At 38.8% G+C, this 19,176-nt stretch overlaps 1 protein-coding gene across 1 annotated transcript in view; it reads right to left on the bottom strand.

The window, feature by feature from the left end:
• LOC139468021 (uncharacterized) overlaps positions 1 to 18,971 on the bottom strand; it is a 29,541-nt gene extending 10,570 nt beyond the window's left edge. Inside the window, exons 1-4 of the mRNA XM_071249682.1 lie at positions 18,710 to 18,971; positions 8,038 to 8,156; positions 2,997 to 3,116; positions 63 to 149 (exon numbers count right to left, since the gene is read on the bottom strand). Coding sequence (XP_071105783.1) covers positions 63 to 149; positions 2,997 to 3,116; positions 8,038 to 8,156; positions 18,710 to 18,971 — 588 coding nt within the window. The remainder of the gene's footprint in view (positions 1 to 62; positions 150 to 2,996; positions 3,117 to 8,037; positions 8,157 to 18,709) is intronic.
• Between the last annotated feature and the right edge of the window lie 205 nt (positions 18,972 to 19,176).

Raw genomic sequence — 19,176 nt, 5'->3', positions numbered from 1 at the left:
GAAGACAGAGAGGCAGGGATGAAATGTTGAAATTATTTTAGTATGGACTTCAGGGTGCTGACCTTGTAACCTATTTCACAGACATCTAGTGGATCTTTGTCTCCTTTCGTCTTCGTTTCCTGGAACTCTACTGCTGGATCTTCCCATGTCTGAAACAATACAATACATGCAAAATCTACACAACAACACATACATTGATCTTCATTAACTCAAAGTTCATCTGTATTTCCAGGCAATAAAGGAGGGCGAGGTGAAATAGGGCTTAATGTTGCGTCCAAGATTATTCCACTTATAGAGGGACATGCATGCATGTGTGTGTGTGGCTGCTTGTACTAGTCCGGGCTGATACAAAATGTGCCTACTTATAGTGCTAGCCCAGTGAGATACCATGCCACAGTTTAACATGAACACTCCACTCAGACACAGTGTGCTGACTCCGACTCCTTATTTTAGCCCCTTAATGCCCAACGCCAGACAGGGTAACAACAAATACATCTTTTGGTATGACACGGGCGGGGATCAAACCCCGGACCTTCTGCTCTCCTGGTGTACACTCTACCACTAGACCATGGATGTGTTCCCCAGCAATAAAGAGAAAATAGGGTCCAATAAGGATTCTGTCAGAGACATAAAGTTAAATATATTTCAGGGACTTAAGGTTAACAACATTTCGCTGGAGAACAAATCACCCCCTACCATGCCTACAGCCATACACGCTAGTCAGTCAACGCAAGCTCCAATCTCTTGGACCTCAAGACATGGATCATTATGTACTAAAGTTCACGGAAATGAAGATATATCATGTACCGGTGCAGTGCTCTAAAGTAAGGGGGATCCTGGGAACCTTGGGGTTTGCTGCTGTTGTATTTGATTTGTTTGTTTGTTTGTTTGTTGTTTAACGCCGCACTCAGCAATATTCCAGCTATATGACAGTGGTGTGTAAATAATCAAGTCTGGACCAGACAATCCAGTGATTTACATCATGAGCATCGATCCAAACAATTGGGATAGACGACATGCATCAACCAAGTCAGCAAGCCTGACCACCCGATCCCGTTAGTCGCCTCCTACGACAAGCAGTCACCTTTTACAGCAAGCATGGGTTGCTGAATACCTATTCTACCCTGAATCTGTTGTATATGAAGCTAGGAACCCTTATAATCTTTAACTTTTAACAATAGGGTCATCACTAGGACCTCTTGAATTTCATGCTGAATATCAAAACACCCTGGTGTAAGACACTTTACATGAGAAAACTCATAAAGCTTGTGTGATAGCAATAAGTTCTACCAGCGGGAAGGCATGAATTGTATGTACAAGTGATGTTAAACTTACATTTACCTGCAGGAAAGCATGACTTGTATGTACAAGTGATGTTAAACTAATGTTTACCTGCAGGAAAGCATGACTTGTATGTACAAGTGATGTTAAACTAATGTTTACCTGCGGGAAGGCATGAATTGTATGTACAAGTGATGTTAAACTAATGTCTACCTGTGAGAAGGCATGAATTGTATGTACAGGTTATTTTAAACTAATGTTTCCCTGCGGGAAGGCATGAATTGTATGTACAAGTGATGTTAAACTAATGTCTACCTGCAGGAAGGCATGAATTGTATGTACAGGTGATGTTAAACTAATGTCTACCTGTGAGAAGGCATGAATTGTATGTACAGGTGATGTTAAACTAATGTTTACCTGCGGGAAGCCATGAATTGTATGTACAGGTGATGTTAAACTAATGTTTACCTGCGGGAAGGCATGAATTGTATGTACAAGTGATGTTAAACTTACATTTACATGCGGGAAAGCATGAATTGTATGTACAAGTGATGTTAAACTAATGTTTACCTGCGGGAAGGCATGAATTGTATGTACAGGTGACGTTAAACTAATGTCTACCTGTGAGAAGGCATGAATTGTATGTACAGGGGATGTTTAACTAATGTTTACCTGTATGAAGGCATGAATTGTATGTACAAGTGATGTTAAACTAATGTTTACCTGTATGAAGGCATGAATTGTATGTACAGGTGATGTTAAACTAATGTCTACCTGTGAGAAGGCATGAATTGTATGTACAGGGGATGTTAAACTAATGTTTACCTGTGAGAAGGCATGAATTGTATGTACAGGTGATGTTAAACCAATGTCTACCTGTGAGAAGGCATGAATTGTATGTACAGGGGATGTTTAACTAATGTTTACCTGTGAGAAGGCATGAATTGTATGTACAGGGGATGTTTAACTAATGTTTACCTGTGAGAAGGCATGAATTGTATGTACAGGGGATGTTTAACTAATGTTTACCTGTGAGAAGGCATGAATTGTATGTACAGGGGATGTTTAACTAATGTTTACCTGTGAGAAGGCATGAATTGTATGTACAGGGGATGTTAAACTAATGTTTACCTGCGGGAAGGCATGAATTGTATGTACAGGGGATGTTAAACTAATGTTTACCTGCGGGAAGGCATGAATTGTATGTACAGGTGATGTTAAACTAACGTTTACCTGAGGGAAGGCATGAATTGTATGTACAGGTGATGTTAAACTAATGTTTACCTGCGGGAAGGCATGAATTGTATGTACAGGGGATGTTAAACTAATGTTTACCTGTGAGAAGGCATGAATTGTATGTACAGGTGATGTTAAACTAATGTTTACCTGCGGGAAGGCATGAATTGTATGTACAGGTGATGTTAAACCAATGTCTACCTGTGAGAAGGCATGAATTGTATGTACAAGTGATGTTAAACTAATGTCTACCTGTGAGAAGGCATGAATTGTATGTACAGGTGATGTTAAACTAATGTTTACCTGCGGGAAGGCATGAATTGTATGTACAGGTGATGTTAAACTAATGTTTACCTGCAGGAAGGCATGAATTGTATGTACAGGTGATGTTAAACTAATGTTTACCTGCGGGAAGGCATGAATTGTATGTACAGGTGATGTTAAACTAATGTTTACCTGAGGGAAGGCACAAATCATACCTGAGGGAAGGCACCATAATTCCAGATGTAGCCATGGTGAGGGAAGATGTTTTTAACATAACGCAGTTTTCCTTTCTTGACATCCTGTTTGATTGGGTTCATCCTTTCTTCTTTAGAGATCTGCAACAAAGTATCTGCAAGGATCAGACCACATCAACCCACACAAGCATCACTTGCTGCTGACACAGAACAACATCTAATTATATATTATTACATGTAAGGGTCAAGTGTTGAGAGTAATAGCCTTGAAATATTTGGACGGGCATTCAAAGATTGGTGCAAACAACATGTGATATCCTGTAGGGCTGTTACGATTCACACATGTGTTCGGTGATTCAAACCGTATTCCTTTATCATGTTTATGAATTGAATTCGTTTTTCGTGGACTCAAGAATAAAATATTTCCAAAAAAATATAGGAGTTTTTAAACTAAAAATATCCATAAGAACTAATTATATGTAAATTTCTTCAAAGACAGCACTCTTATATATTTGATTATCAAAAAAGCAAAACTATATGCAACCAGTTTCCTGTATATAATGTGACTATAACACAGGCCTTATGATCAAGCAATATGTAACAAGATACGAAGTTGTCAAAAAAGTGTGGGGTAAGATTTTCTTATATTCAGGATCATTACAAATTACAGATGAAAGAACCCATGCAATACATTGTGGTATGTATCGCAACAAATGAATCATTACTGCAATAAACTGCAATACAAAATACAGGCAAATATATTTTTTAAAACCCATCACTTTTGTATAAAATACAAATTACATCATCAAGGGTCATATTGATCAGAATGATCAGGATTACTTTAGATAAATCCTAATCCATCTTCTTCAATTTCAGGTGTTAAATATTATATATCACCATGATCTTTACAGGTGATAAAATAGCAAGAAGATTTGAATCTCATAAAGTCTTCAGCAAACCATGCTTGCCGTAAAAGGCGACTATGCTCGTCGTAAGAAGTGACTAACGGGATCGGGTGCCCAGACTTGCTGACTTGGTTGATCCATGTCATCATTTCCCAATTGTTTGGATCGATGCTCATGATGTCAATCACTGGATTGTCTGGTCCAGACCCGATTATTTACAGATTATTTATTCAGAGATATTTTGACATAGTATTTTAACATTGCAAACTAAGCAATAATGTAAAACTATTTATTAACCATATGGTTGGTTAGAAATAGCAAGGTTCCTAAAAATCATTTTTTAGAAGGAGCTCAAAAGGATTATGAAATAATGGGTAATAAAGAAATTATTACACTCACGTGTGTCATACTGATTTACGAAGCTTGTGTAAGAATTAATGTATTTCCCTCACTCTTGCTAGGGAAATACAAGAACTCTGACACCTGTTTCATAAAATCAGTATGACACACATGCTCGTGTAATAATCTCTATTTGTTAAAGCCTCTCCGTCTTTATTACCTCCCCTTTTATAAGGGGAAAACACGTTGCCTCAAAAAATCTGTAACAGTAGTTCAACCATTGAACATTTGTTGCAGACCTGAGGCCAACTATCGGCCTTTGAACAGGTCTAGATAAATCTCTGGTATATTCCCAAGGAATGGAGTGGTTATCGTGATAATGGGATGAGTCAACGAGTGGTCAACCTGACCTGCTACTTGTGGCAGGTAAATGGTGATCAGCTGAACTACAGCAATCAGTGGAACACTGCATACAACAACAGGCTGACCAAAGAAAAAAGCTTGTTCAAAAACATAGAAATGGGTATGCTATTTGTTAGCATGGTTAGTCTGTCTCCAAGACCCTAGAGACAAAATTGAAAAAAGAGTCAACTCAAGCCTAGAAAAATTTGGCAAGTCTAGATTTTCTGAAATTAAAGATTGTTTTTGGCTCCATTTGGAATTTATTTTGTTATTTCGTAGATATATGGTTTATATATAAGATAACTTTATTTCTGGGACTAAATGTCAGTCTAGCTACTTGTCTATTTTGTACACTAAAATCATTCGCCAGGTTGAGTATGAGATGACAATATATTCAGAAAACGATGATATGCAACCTGCTGCATACTCATTGTTTTCTGAATACACTGTCAACTCGAACACAACCCAACAAATAGTTTCAGTGTGCTTAATACTCATAGTCAGACCAGCGGCAGAAACTAACAGTTTTAGGCCACTAGTCCTTATAATGACAACATATAGCAAAACCCTTAAAAATGTCAAATTTCTACTAGTCCTTATGATACCTTATCTATTGGGCAGTTGGGCAAGGACTACAGGACTAGTGCCAATTTCTAACGCTGAGTCCAATAGCATACACATTACTATGTTTTCGAATACAGTCCTTTTCTTTGGTAGGCCTGAGCGATGTACAGTTTAATTTTCATTATTATTCCATTAAAGTTGTTGTTTTTACATTGTTTTACAGCTAGTCAGGAAAGGGAAGAGATGAGTCAAGCAATGGCTAGGAGTAAAATGTACAGAAAATAGCCACGGACTTATCTAGGATTCCTAGTGCCCTTGGCAAGCAAATTGGGACAAAAACACAATATAGTTCAAAATTTAATTATTTTAACTGTTTAATGTCCTTACTTTCATAAACTCTGAGGAAATGGGAGATTGTTAATTAAAACTGGGAATTTGTATTATTTGCTGCAGACTTGGGGCTGAATATCGGCCTCTGAGCAGGTCTGGACAAATGCCTGATAAGTGTGTCAACATGGTTAAAGCACCAAATTCATTGGGTTAACATAATGATCAGCTGAAGGAAGTTTGAATTTTCTATTTTGGGATTTTTACTGGGAATTCCTGTATAAACCTGTGTCAGTCTAAACAAAGCCCTTTCGACTCATTTCCGGGTAATTGTACTTCATAACACAAAGCAACTGAAGCAGTTCCATCTTATCATGAGACAGATATTTAGCAGCTGTAATTCAGACACTTGGTCACTACCTTTTCATTGAGAATTCTGAATTTCTGAATCCCTGGCAGTATTAAAAATGAATAGGAGTGCCAGGCTTCAATCAGGACCCACAGATTTTAGAAGCTGCAGGCCCTGACTAAACTCTTCCGGCCCTCATAAAAAAAAAACCTGCCGTCTCTTGTGACAAAAAAATTGAGACATAAATTTACTGGAACTACAGGCCTGACACAACATCTACCTGTCACAGGCCTATGGGCAGGCACTTATTTCAAACACTGATCCCTAGGTATGTATTGTTTGTTGTTTAATGCAGCACTCAGCACTATTCCGGCGGCAGTCTGTAAATAATTGAGTCTGGACCAGACAATCCGGTGATTAACATCATGAGTATCAATCCACACAATTGAGATACGATGACATGCATCAACTAAGTCAGTAAGTCTGACCACCCGATCCCGTTAGTCACCTCTTACGACAAGCAGTCGGCTTTTATGGCAAGCACATGGGTTGCTGAAGACCTATACTACCCCGGATCTTCACAGGTCGTATATATTGTGAACTGCATTGAGCACATTCATATGTTCATCATGTTCCATGTGTTTGTCCCGTTAGACACCTCTTCCGTCAAGCATAGTCCCCTCTTACAACGAGCATAGTCCCCTCTTATGACAAGCATAGTCCCCTCTTACAGCGAGCATAGTCCCCTCTTCCATCAAGCATAGTCCCCTCTTACGACAAGCATAGTCCCCTCTTCCATCGAGCATAGTCCCCTCTTATGACGAGCATAGTCCCCTCTTACGACAAGCATAGTCCCCTATTCCGTCAAGCATAGTCCCTTCTTACGACAAGAATAGTCCCCTCTTACGACAAGCATAGTCCCCTCTTACGACAAGCATAGTCCCCTCTTACGACAAGCATAGTCCCCTCTTACGAAAAGCATAGTCCCCTCTTACGAGCATAGTCCCCTCTTACGATGAGCATAGTCCCCTCTTACGACAAGCATAGTCCCCTCTTACGACAAGCATAGTCCCCTCTTACGACAAGCATAGTCCCCTCTTACGACAAACATGGACTGCTGAAGACCTATTCCAATGCATACGTACACTTATCATGCTTATCCCTGGCTTTATGTAATAAACATTGTTAGAAGGTATTGTTGAAAAACAGTATTTCTGCATATGTTCTAGGTGTACCGTTCAGGCACTGGGAACTTATTCACTTGGGTCATGATAATAACCATGCAATCAGCACTCAAATACCCGGAAATTCTAACCCTAACAGACAACAGTTTTTCCCTAACACTGATAATCTACATGCTCAATGGGTTCTGGGCTCAACTTCTACTTTCACTTTGATGTCATTCCTGAGGAATTGCACTTAGTGCATAGAGTGCATCCATATACCCTCACAGCCATATCAGACGCAATGACCTGACATTGTCTGGTATATGTGTGTGTGAGGCCATGTTGACACTGTTAACAGACACTGTAGGCTTTTAACACGTAGCACTTAGTATTGACCAATGGTTGTCATGGCTTGTAGTAACAAGACTGAGAAGAACAGGCTAAGCCTGTGTGTCATGCCTCTGCAATGTCCAGAGTGAGTGGGTGAGTGAGTGAGTGAGTGAGTGAGTGAGTGAGTTTGTTGGTTTTAATGCTGTTCTGAACAGTATTTAAGTTCTCTCACTGCAACCCATGCTTATAACGGGATCAGTTGGTCAGGCTCGCTGACTTGACTGATGAATGTAATCGTATCTCAATTGCATGAATCAATGCTCCTGATATCAATCACTGGTTTGTCTGGTCCAGACTCGAATATTTACAGACCACTGTCATATAGCTGAAATATTGCTGAGTGCGGCGTTAAACAACAAACAAACAGACAAACAAGCATGTCTACTTCCTGTGTCTGGAAGCCCAAAGTGACACAGACTCTTTGTGCTTACGTACCAATGATCACAATTGGGACAAAATTCTGTCATTCATTACCACAATCAGCAGATCCTTGCATAGCAAGGGAGGCAACTCTACGTCATGAATAGCAGAGCATTTGGTCATAGGACCAGCTGTTGTAATATTTGACTAAGTTTCCTTCATGTTGAATCCAACGTCACTATTCTCACAAACATTCTCACCTCCATCTTGGCGTTGGTCCATCGTGGAATCTCGACCACCATGTTGAACTCCGTCTTCTCTGTATTGGCATACAGGGGGATGTCATGGAAGGGAGAGACCACTTTTCCCATTGGGTTGGCTGTAACATTAAAAGTATAATATAAACAGTCTTACCTGGTTAAAGTGTTACAGACAATGTCAACATTTCCAAACCCCGTTTCACACCAATACTATGTACCAAAAAGCTAACAGAGTGAGCAGACTTAGAAAAATAGTCCTTTTTGAAGACTAGTCCAGAGGACTAGTGCAAACCTTATTTCACTAGGCTTCAGGGTTATAGCTGGTCCTGCTAAAAGAAGACAAACATGTTTACTGTGTTAACTATGTTTCTGTTAGTTTTTATTCAGTTCCAGTTTGTAAAGAAATTGAGAACTGATTCAAAATCATAGCCCCCAAATGCTTATAGTCAATGAGGACTACCAGCATTGGATTAAAACATGTCATCAGCACAAACTAGTAGTCTCGGGCTAGCAGACTAGAGCGAATTTCAAAGGCTGAGAGAGGGTTGATTACACTCAGCAGTTCTCTAGTTAAGCTCTACATTTGTGAAAGAATACACAAAATAGATCACTAACACATGTACAAATATCCATGAAACTTTTCCAAAACCAAATTCCCATAATCACAGATACCTAACAAAAAACATCAATACCCAATATGCTCTGCTCACACGACCCGCTACAACACAAAAATTCCAAACAAGGCTTGGTATACACTTGCAAGAATGGCGCAACTCTGCTGTATAGCATTTAAGCTACTGGAGTAAAAAACGTAAAGACAAAATGCTGTCCTTCCACAATATTTAAGAAAATGAAGTTCGGAAACAGTGGATTGTCAACAGCAGTAGTGATGAGAGACTGAACCTTTCCCCTTGTTATTTTAATTATTTAAAAACAGTGATTTCCTTTAGCAAGTCTATCGCCTTGTATCAATACAGAATAAAATGCATCGTGTATCATATTATCGCATGAAAACTCATGATGGACCGGTACTGATGTATTGTTTCACCCCACCAAAGGAGACGCCACACGTGTTACATGTGCTTCAGTGTGGGGCAGGACCGAAGATGTTAACACTCAGGTACCAAGCAGTCACTCATCAAAGGACTCTCTGCGACCAATGTTGCCGAACTTCACCCAATTTCCGACCTGCGCGCAGTGCACAGGACCACGTGCCACCAGTATTAATATGCATAAATTTTGTATAGCTACAGTATGAACATTACATTTTTATCAATATCACAATAAACGATGACATCCCTACTTGTGGCTGCTAGTGGTCAGTATAAGTAAGTGAGTGAGTATGGTTTTACGTCGCTTTCAGCAATATTCCAGCAATATCACGGCGGGAACACCAGAAATGGGCTTCACACATTGTACCCATGAAGGGAATTGAACCCGGGTCTTCGGCGTGACGAGCAAACGCTTAAACCACTCAGCTACCCGACCGCCCCTAGTGGTCAGTATGTATCCAGTAGTGTTCGAGATTAAGGGGAATCCTTGGGTCATTAACAAAGACCTCGCTCCATTCCACAAAAGCTTTCTTAGCACTATGATTGTCTTAAGTCTAAGTTAAGAGTTATGATCTTGGCTTCAAGATGACTTCCTGGAACAGGCCCTGGTCTAACTTGTACTGTAAAAGAACAAGGTTCCTAAAGACAAGGAACACTAATATTCAAGGCCTTTACAAAGCTTTCAACTGTCACTTTCAAGGCTGTTGGGTTATCAGCCTCAGCCTGTCAATATTTTTATATAATCCAGCATACTATGTATTACCAGATTACTATGTATTACTATGTACTACTAAAGTACTTATGGAAATGAAAAAAAAACTGTTTTGCTGGATTTAATAATCGACACAAAGTATTACGTAGATGTAAATACGAAATAACAAAACAACTGCAAAAGTACTAGTCTGGATTTGCTAGTTTTATCTCAGTGCTCAATACAAAATTTACTTTACAGGAGGTAATTTGTAGGCACTTTCAACATTAAGTCCAAATTGACATGGCAGAAACAGGCTATAGGCATTATGCAAATTAGCCTGGAAAAAGGTTTCCAAAACAACAATAAAACAAACAGCTATGTTTATGTACATAATAATAATGACATGTAAGTTGTTGTTTGAGAAGGGAATATGTTACTTTTACGTTCTGATATTTTGACGATGATTCACTATCCCACAATGCCACTCACAAATCACTAACCACTGACAAATCACACGCATGTGGGTTTCAAGCACCAGCTTTCACCTGTCGTCAAGGTGTCATAGGTCATGGACATTCACCTTTGATCTACTAACACCTGGTTATGCTCAGTTTCACAATAGTCTGTTTTGTTCATATTTTTACACACTATTACGTGTAAAAAGACATAAAAACCATTGATACACTGTATTTGTGCCAAGGCCCAATTAGTGCTAATTGAGTGGTTTGAATATTTATATATTTTGTATATTAACTGCATTTATTTAAAATCTGAGATCGAAAAAACAGGGTTTTTTCATTTCCGTGAGTACTTTATGTATTAGTTGTAACACCTATAAAGCAGTATGAACACTCCAAATTATCCAACAAGATATATTTTCACAACCAATAAATAAAATCAATTAAGCCTGTTATCATGGTTATGAATTTTAATACTTTTATAAACAAGTATACATCATTTTCTACAAATCTTAGGCGTTTCAAGCTCTTTTGGACATTTTCAAGGCTTTTCATGACATTGATTACAACAGCTGTAGTTTGAGTGCCTGGTAGGAAAGGGCCAGGAATTATTGGTCTCAGCACATACAATAATGCTTTATGATAATTAAACGTCAGGCGTGAACATAGATCCCTCTAATCATGTTAATGGTGGGCAGATTAATGACCTGTTAATGCAACCAATTACACCTGATTTTTACTGCCAGTCCAGGCAACAAGTCATGTTCTATATGGATCCTCACTATAACACAGTACCCTCATTTTACAGTGAATTCAGTATGTGTAGCACAATTGAAATAAGCTACAGTAAACAGGCCATGGGACAGTTTTTATTTGTTTGAGTGGTATCATTATGTACTACAGGTACTGTGTATATGCATAGTAAAATACCTGATAACTAGTGTGCTTGAAACTGAAGGGGGGCCTGAGATCTTCTCTTATGGTACTTGAATCTTGTAACCATAGGAACCCCTCAATACTTAAATTTTAACAATGGGCTAATGTATCTGACACGGGTCTGTAAATTATCAAATCTGGACCAGATAATTCAGCGATTGACATCACAATCATTCATCTACATGATGACATGCATCAATAATCCGATCCCATTCGTCGCCTCTAACGCGGATCTTCAAGGGTACAGATGTTGTTCATTTGTTAGTCTCCTACTCATGTTCTCTGCAACCAAACAGATTTATTACACCATCATGTTTTGTGTTCGTCTCAATTGCTAATGTTCCTGCATGGGAGATGCATGGTTACACCAACATGGTCATATCAACTGCCACCCACCCCCATACCCTGAACTGTTTTCTTGATGTTGATTGAGAGAGGTAGGTTCTTGTGTCAACACAACCAAACCACCATGAAGTCCTTTCAGAAAACAGTGGACTCCTCCAGGACCTTAGCCAGTGTTTCAGATGGCTGTTGGTCACTGGTCATAGACCGATAAAATTTCAATTTGACTGATGGTTTGTTTAAATTGTCGGACTTTTGAACAATATAAGCAGGTGCTACAATGACTAATCAAGTGCCCTTCTTACCTCCTGCAAATGTCAGAAATATTTCCCAAACTAAAATGTAAACATTTCCCAATTCATGGCATAATGGTTATAACTAAAGTTATGGTTTAGTGGAGGAGAATACCAATAGTACAAGACACTTCAGTCCACCGCTATACACTACACACACCCTGTGGTCATGTACACCAGGTGATCAATCCACAAGGGAAGTGAATTCTTTCCTCCGAGAGAGGTAAGCTTGCAAACATTGTTTCAGAGTAGCATTTTCCTATATTGCCTCAAGTTCTATGCATTTATGCCAAACCCAATACAAGTACACCACAGTTCACACTGAACACTACAGTGCACCAAAGTGTACTTCAGAAATTAACAAACACATACTCCAAATGAGAGACAGGAGGGGAAAACACAATGGCTAACAATATGGTGAAATTCCCACGTGTTGGTCACAGTGTAAATCACTGAATCTATTGCTGTGCATCTTCTTCAGTTGACGGACATCGAGGCTCTTGTGATGGTGTATCACCAACTCCCTGCCCAGCACTTACTGTAATCGTGTAAATACATGAGAACATACAGGAGTCCATGAATTGTCTGTTTGAATGGTTCATACAGAACTTGAACCATTAAATATAGAGCCTTTCAAATGCCTTTTCAAGGCAATGATCACAATTTTCAATCCTAAAAGTATGGTCACAATTTCACAGTTGTTGAATGAAACCAGTATGCAGTATGTTTGCCTTTAAAGCAAACTTTTCAGTAGTTTCAAGAGGGGAACTTTAAAGTAGATCAATATGCGGAAGATTAGAAACAAAGTAACCATTTGAAAAAACCCACAAAAACTTTAATATTTTCACCAGGCTAACATGAACAACTCCTTGTATCTTCAATTAAAACACTAAATTTTTTACCATCAACCATATATTGTAGTCAAGATGGTTGAAAAAGAATCTGTACACAATTACATAGTGATTAATAAATACAGAGACCTGGACGACTTCGACAACTTGACGAGATGGTACCACGGACACATGGCCCACCCAGGAATGAAATAACAGGTGGTCTGGCAGATTAACCTCCAGGCTTGAGGGTCGAGGTGAATGGCCATGTGACATTTACTCCGTCCAATACCGACTTCACAGGAAAATCACAGGGAAGAAAGACATTTCAAAGGAAGTGCTGGCAAATATTTGCTCATCAGCATGGATTCGTACCTCCACAATGTACTTGGAGGAAGTACGAATCCATGTACATGCTGATGAGCAAATATTTGCCAGCACTTCCTTTGAAATGTCTTTCAAAATTTCTTTATTTATCCCTGTTAACATCATGTCTATAAACACAATACTGAAATGGCTAGGGATTTGAAATATTCTAAATAGTAAAATTTCAAACCCTTTGTTGAACATGTTGAAGACAGTGGATAGTTTCATGAAGATATTTCACACAGTAGTATTCATGGTACGAACGTTCACCTTCAAGAGCACATCTCGCCTCAAACATGATAACTGCCCCAGATGACAAGTGGCAAGGTGGTACTAGCTAACCCCAGTCATATATTCCTGTGGACATTCCATATGATCACGACCAAGCATGCTAATATTCACGACTAGGAGCTTCACACAAGCATATTTTGTATTTACTAATCTTTAAGCCGGAGTATCTAGCAGAGTACCTAGTGCTCTAGTCAGGAACAGACAGAGATATGTTATCAGTAAGCCGACGACAGTTCCATAACTACTTGAAGATGCATGACAATCACCACTTAGCAAGTATTACCCAGCCCTAATCTGATATCACTGATAAAATTGCTATCCTGAAAAGAGTTCCACTTCTCTAAGCTTTACAATCAACCAGGAAGCAGTATTCTTATGGAGCAAAAACTGCTTCAATAACCACTGTCGTTCTTCAGGACATAGGTCTCTAAGAGGCTGATATACTGACGGAAGCAGATATAGGAAAAGCTTCAAAAAGAGAGGAAATATTTCTCTTTATATATCACCTCAAAATGTTTGTATTTTGGTGCATAAGACCTTTTTATTTCTAGTTTCTGTTCGATATACATGATATATGTATCACTTCCCACCTCATATATTCAGGTGAGGTGAAATGGGGTTCAACATCGTGTCCAAAATTATTGCATTTAAATAGCAATGTGCATGCAAATGTGTGTGTGTGGCTCCGTGTACTAGTCCAGACTAATGCCGATTTTATAGTGCTAGCCCACTGAGATATCATGCAACAGTTTAACATGAATACCCCTCAGACAAAGTATACCGACTCTGAGTTGACCAGACCATGTTTCAATACCTTAATGCCGAGATCCAGACAGGGTAACAACAAGTACCATCTTTTAACGTCTCCTGGTATGACGCGTCTGGGGATCGAGACCCAGACCTTCTGCGGACGCTCTACCACTAGAGCATGGTGGCAGTCCCATATATTCAGTGTTTCATTCACCTGTTCACAAACACCATATTGAGTCGAGCAAGTTACAGGAAGTGATCACAATGTCCAGCCCAGTGCTCTGCCACTTACCTTGCTGACTAGTGCTACATATATCCCGGTCACTGTTAAACAGATATGCCCATTATCAGTCTGCAGGAATTGTGTCCTCAGGCATGAAAAGTGGACCAATCAATGTAATCTTTGTTCTCAATCAAACTATTCTCTAAGACCTCACTCGACAGACGTATAAGTTCGGCATGTAATCATGGTAAAGTCAAGTACAAGTATAATTCTTCACCGATAACAGGGCCAAATAAGAAGAGGCTTTGATGTTGAGTCATACATTAGTGCATTGAATACAATGTTAAAAGACCTCAGAATTAAAGAAAATAAATGATAAAAATATTTTAAAAATAACAATTTATTTTCCAATAAGAAGGGCATTAATTCAGAATCCTTAGGAAATCCCTGGCGTATGCTGATGAAAACGACAAAATCACACAATTCTGGATTCCAATGCTGATCACCCCTTCCATTAACTATTTCTACCCTAGGTCGCTGGCAACAGCTGATATACCACAAGTCTCACCTACCTCAGGAGGCTGCACCTTCCCATTATTGATCATGGATGCTATAGCACGTGAAGCTATAAAATTTAAAATTGACCCAGCCTCCTACCTAGGACAAGGGTGTGTGATTATTCCTGCAGTGGTCAAGCAGTATCATAGACACTCAGAAATAAAACATCTGTGCCAGACAAACCAGTGGCTGATAGCATGAGATCACATGAGCTAATACAGTAAGCCAGCAACCCTGGGCAAAGATTCTGCCCCATGGGGTTAATGTGGAACATCACCAAGACCATGGGCACTGGCTATCCTATTTAGGTATAAGTTGCATCAAAGGATGCATAACCCTGTTAACCTTGCCAGATCTGGAATAAGGCACCACTAACTCCCCTCACAGCAGCATTGTCGCAATATCACAGCTTAAGCCTTAAGGCCAAAAAACTCTGAAGGTCAATTTGGAGCTTGTTGTGCTCAAACAGTTACTCCAGCAGTCTCTTGGGCCACATCCAAACACCAGCAGTGTCACTAGTGTCAGTGGTAGGCAATGCAGGTCCACAACCACCTGGTCCATAGCTCATTTCAGACTAGCAATGTCAGAACTTCACACTAGCCTGCTGGCTGAGGGCTAGTACAAATCCCTGCAGGCTAGTACAAATTCCCAACACTTTTCATATTACAAGGGTATTTTATCTTTACCAGGGCTAGGAAAGTTTTTCAGTTTAGTTCTACACCCTTGACTAGTGGTTCATGGAAAATAAAACTAGTCCCTCCAGAGTTTCACCTGTCTTAGACTAACAGGCTTATTGTCATGTCTATCCCTGTACTGTGCTGGCAAAGCTGAGAGCTGGAACATTCTGTGATGTACCACATGTCACATTTCCCAGGGAATTGATCTGCCATGGGAACCAAGGACATGGAACAGGCTGACATACTCATGTTACACCGCACTTCAAGTTCACTATACTACAGTCACTAATGTATTTCACAATCACAGAATATATTGCAGAACTTGTGCCGAATTTTGAATTTTTCTGCAGCAGAATTCATCAAATACACTGCAGAATTTTAATGTGAGACAAAAGCTGGTTTTAAACTTGTAAAAGTTGCATATGTTTACTGAAATGAACAGTCATTATCTACAAATGATCTAAATTGTATATTGTATCAACAAAATTATTCCAAATAATTATTTCAGGCGTTTGTGGTAGATCTATATGGAAAAAAGAAACAATTTACAAACAATCTTTTAAACATGAAACATTTTAGCATGTTTAGGTTTTGAGACATGGTGAAATGAAGTCTATATCCTGATTTTGTTTTGAACTGAAGCTGACTTTTACATTATTGTTTACTGAAAGTGTTTATCAGTATCATTACACAAGTGATCGCCAAATTCACTTCAATAAGTTATACCAACCATGGACAAGTTTGTCAGAAAAATGCCGGTCACAAGTCAAGGGCTCAATTTAAGGAACTAGACATAGCTCTCGTATTGTGCATGTAGACATCACAACCTTGTTCGACAAAACTAAACCAGCTTGCATAATTGAACCTAAAAACTATAGAATTATGTAATCAATGTCATTAATATTCTGAAATTTTGAGTTCACTGATGAGATCACTTTGATCACATATTACACATTCCATACATTCTCTTGCTTTCTTATCATTATCATAAGACTGACCTGATAATATTCATTTGATGACGTCTAGCTCAGAGGACATTGTCAAATTACACATAACACTGTAAGTTCAACATGTTCAAGACTGATGATGTGTCTCAGTAAGTTGATCACAAATTTGTAAAAGTGCAATGGATAATATTCATTTGATGACGTCTAGCTCAGAGGACATTGTCAAATTACACATAACACTGTAAGTTCAACATGTTCAAGACTGATGATGTGTCTTAGTAAGTTGATCACAAATTTGTAAAAGTGCACTGGGTGCTTGTTTTGTTGTCTAATACTGCACTCAGCAATATTCCAGCTATATTGACGACAGAATGTAAATAATCAAATCTGGACCAGACGATCCAGAGATTGACATCATGAGCATCGATCAACACAATTGGGACACAGTGACATGCTTCAACCACGTCAGCGAGTCTGACCACACGATTCCGTTAGTCGCCTCTCACGACAAGCACGGGTTGCTGAAGACCTACTCTATCCCAGATCTGCACATGTCACACTAGGTGTATGTACATGATTTAGGGATATATATCAGGTTGCACATACCAACATCAGATTGCAGTAGTGCACGTTTTATATGGTGACGCAAGCACAATAAAAAAATCAACAATGTTTGTTGTTTAATGCCGCACTCAGCAATATTCCAGCTACATGACGGCAGTCTGTAAATGATATAGTCTTGGCCAAACAGTCCAGTGATTGACATCATGAGCATCGATCTACGCAAATGTGTTATGATGAACTGCATCAACCAAGTCAGCAAGTCACCTGATCCTGTTAGTCAACAGGCATAGGTTGCTGATGACCAATTGTACCCAAGATCTTCACAGGTGAAATCAATAATGATTTGTATCAGAAAAAGAACCCCAGGTCAGGTTCAGGGGTAAAAAGTACCATTGCCAGACATTCCCCATCATTCATTCATTCATTCATTTTGGTCCAATATCTGTACCTGGATAGCCATAGATGGGTGAGTGAGTGAGTTTGGTTTTACACCGCTTTTAGCAATATTATAGCCATAGATAAATCCATATTGACAGATTTAGTGAAATGATTGAAACTGAGCCTATATGTGATTACTTAAATAATTAACTGTTAGTACAATACACATTATAAAATTTGAGTTAGCAGACATATGCCTATTGAAAGCACAGGGCCACGGATAGCCATACTATACTGACTGTACTGATTACATTAAAAAAATGTAATCAGTACAGTCAGTATAGTATGGCTATCCGTGGCCCTGTGATTGAAAGTTATGAAAAAAATTTGAAGGTGCTGCCAATATTACTCAAAGTTAAGTAGCTGTCAACATAATTTTGATCAAAACATCCTAATTTTTAGAATTTAAAAATACATGTAATAAATACATGGTTGAATTGTAGATGCAAAAACATACAAGGGGCCAAGAGTTGTAGATCTAATTACAAAATTACTCTGTTAATTACAGTTTTTGCTGCAACTTTATATCTTGAATATATTACATGGTGGTCTTTTATGAATTGCCCAATGTAGACTAGTTATTCAAAACTAATAAATATTTTGGCAAATTTGAACAATTTTCACCAACTCACATGAATTGATCAGGTTATTCTTGTCTTATTGCTTACATAATATATGTCATGGGAAGATAAGTTATAGCAAATATATTGACATTCCATGGTCAGCTATGAGTTTGGATAATGAACACAAAATTCATGTCTGAAAGAATAAGCTTCCATAGACACAGACCAGCAGGTGTTGCATCACCAAGTTTTGGTCACAGTTGGTAGAAAAACACTTCAAGTTCATAACATGTTCCAAATAAGTAGGCCTACAGTTAGTTATTCAAAAGATCTTCACGTGAATTAAAACTCGTGTCATTGTCAGAGAACAAGATATTTTCTAATTTGTCTTCTTGAAACGCTACCAAGTCTGATTTGAGAATGACTACCGACATAATATATATACACACACACATATATAGACTAGGCCCATGTGTCAACCGTCCTAGTTACTGAGGCTCTTATTCATAAACATGTTAAAACATATTCATGAAAAATGATAAATTAAAACAACGATAAATAAACACTGAACACTAGTTCCTTCTAAAATCAATCAAAACAGTTCACAAAAATTCATCTTATACTGAATGAAATCTATTATAGGTGGAATTGTTATGATCTATTTGTGATCTCGACAAGTTGTCAACTCACTGAAGAAGACGCGATAGTCCAGACTGTTTGGTGCACCTCGCTCAACGATGGAGTACGACATGTTGCAAATGGGAGTGAATCGACACAAGTGGTTAAGAATAACAGTTGTACGTCTTGCGTGGACAGACGGCGACAGAAGACTGACACACCTGGAAGAGCTACCAGTAATCAATGACCTGTATAAGGTGCGCGTAACACCACAGGCACCACGTTGCATTGAAAATAGCCGGCGCGATCCTGCGCACGCAGACGGTAGCGCCATCTCTAAGTTTATCTAAGGGAGGTCACTACCACGTACTATTTCGCGCACCTGCTGTTTTTCCTTGTTGATGTTTCTTGTTCACGTACGTAGGATCGTATCATATGTAAATTTAATAAATGTTCAACCGTTTTACAAAAAATAAATAATAAGTAGAGAATCTCATCCAAGTGTCTTTTAATATCAAAAGTTGATAAAAGTGGGAAAA

The sequence above is a fragment of the Haliotis cracherodii genome, unplaced genomic scaffold (assembly GCF_022045235.1).
Source record: "Haliotis cracherodii isolate W230 unplaced genomic scaffold, xgHalCrac1.p SCAF_2, whole genome shotgun sequence".
Taxonomy (NCBI): domain Eukaryota; kingdom Metazoa; phylum Mollusca; class Gastropoda; order Lepetellida; family Haliotidae; genus Haliotis; species Haliotis cracherodii.
The sequence above is the reverse complement of the archived record's forward strand: the minus strand, read 5'-3'. Positions and strand labels throughout refer to the sequence as shown.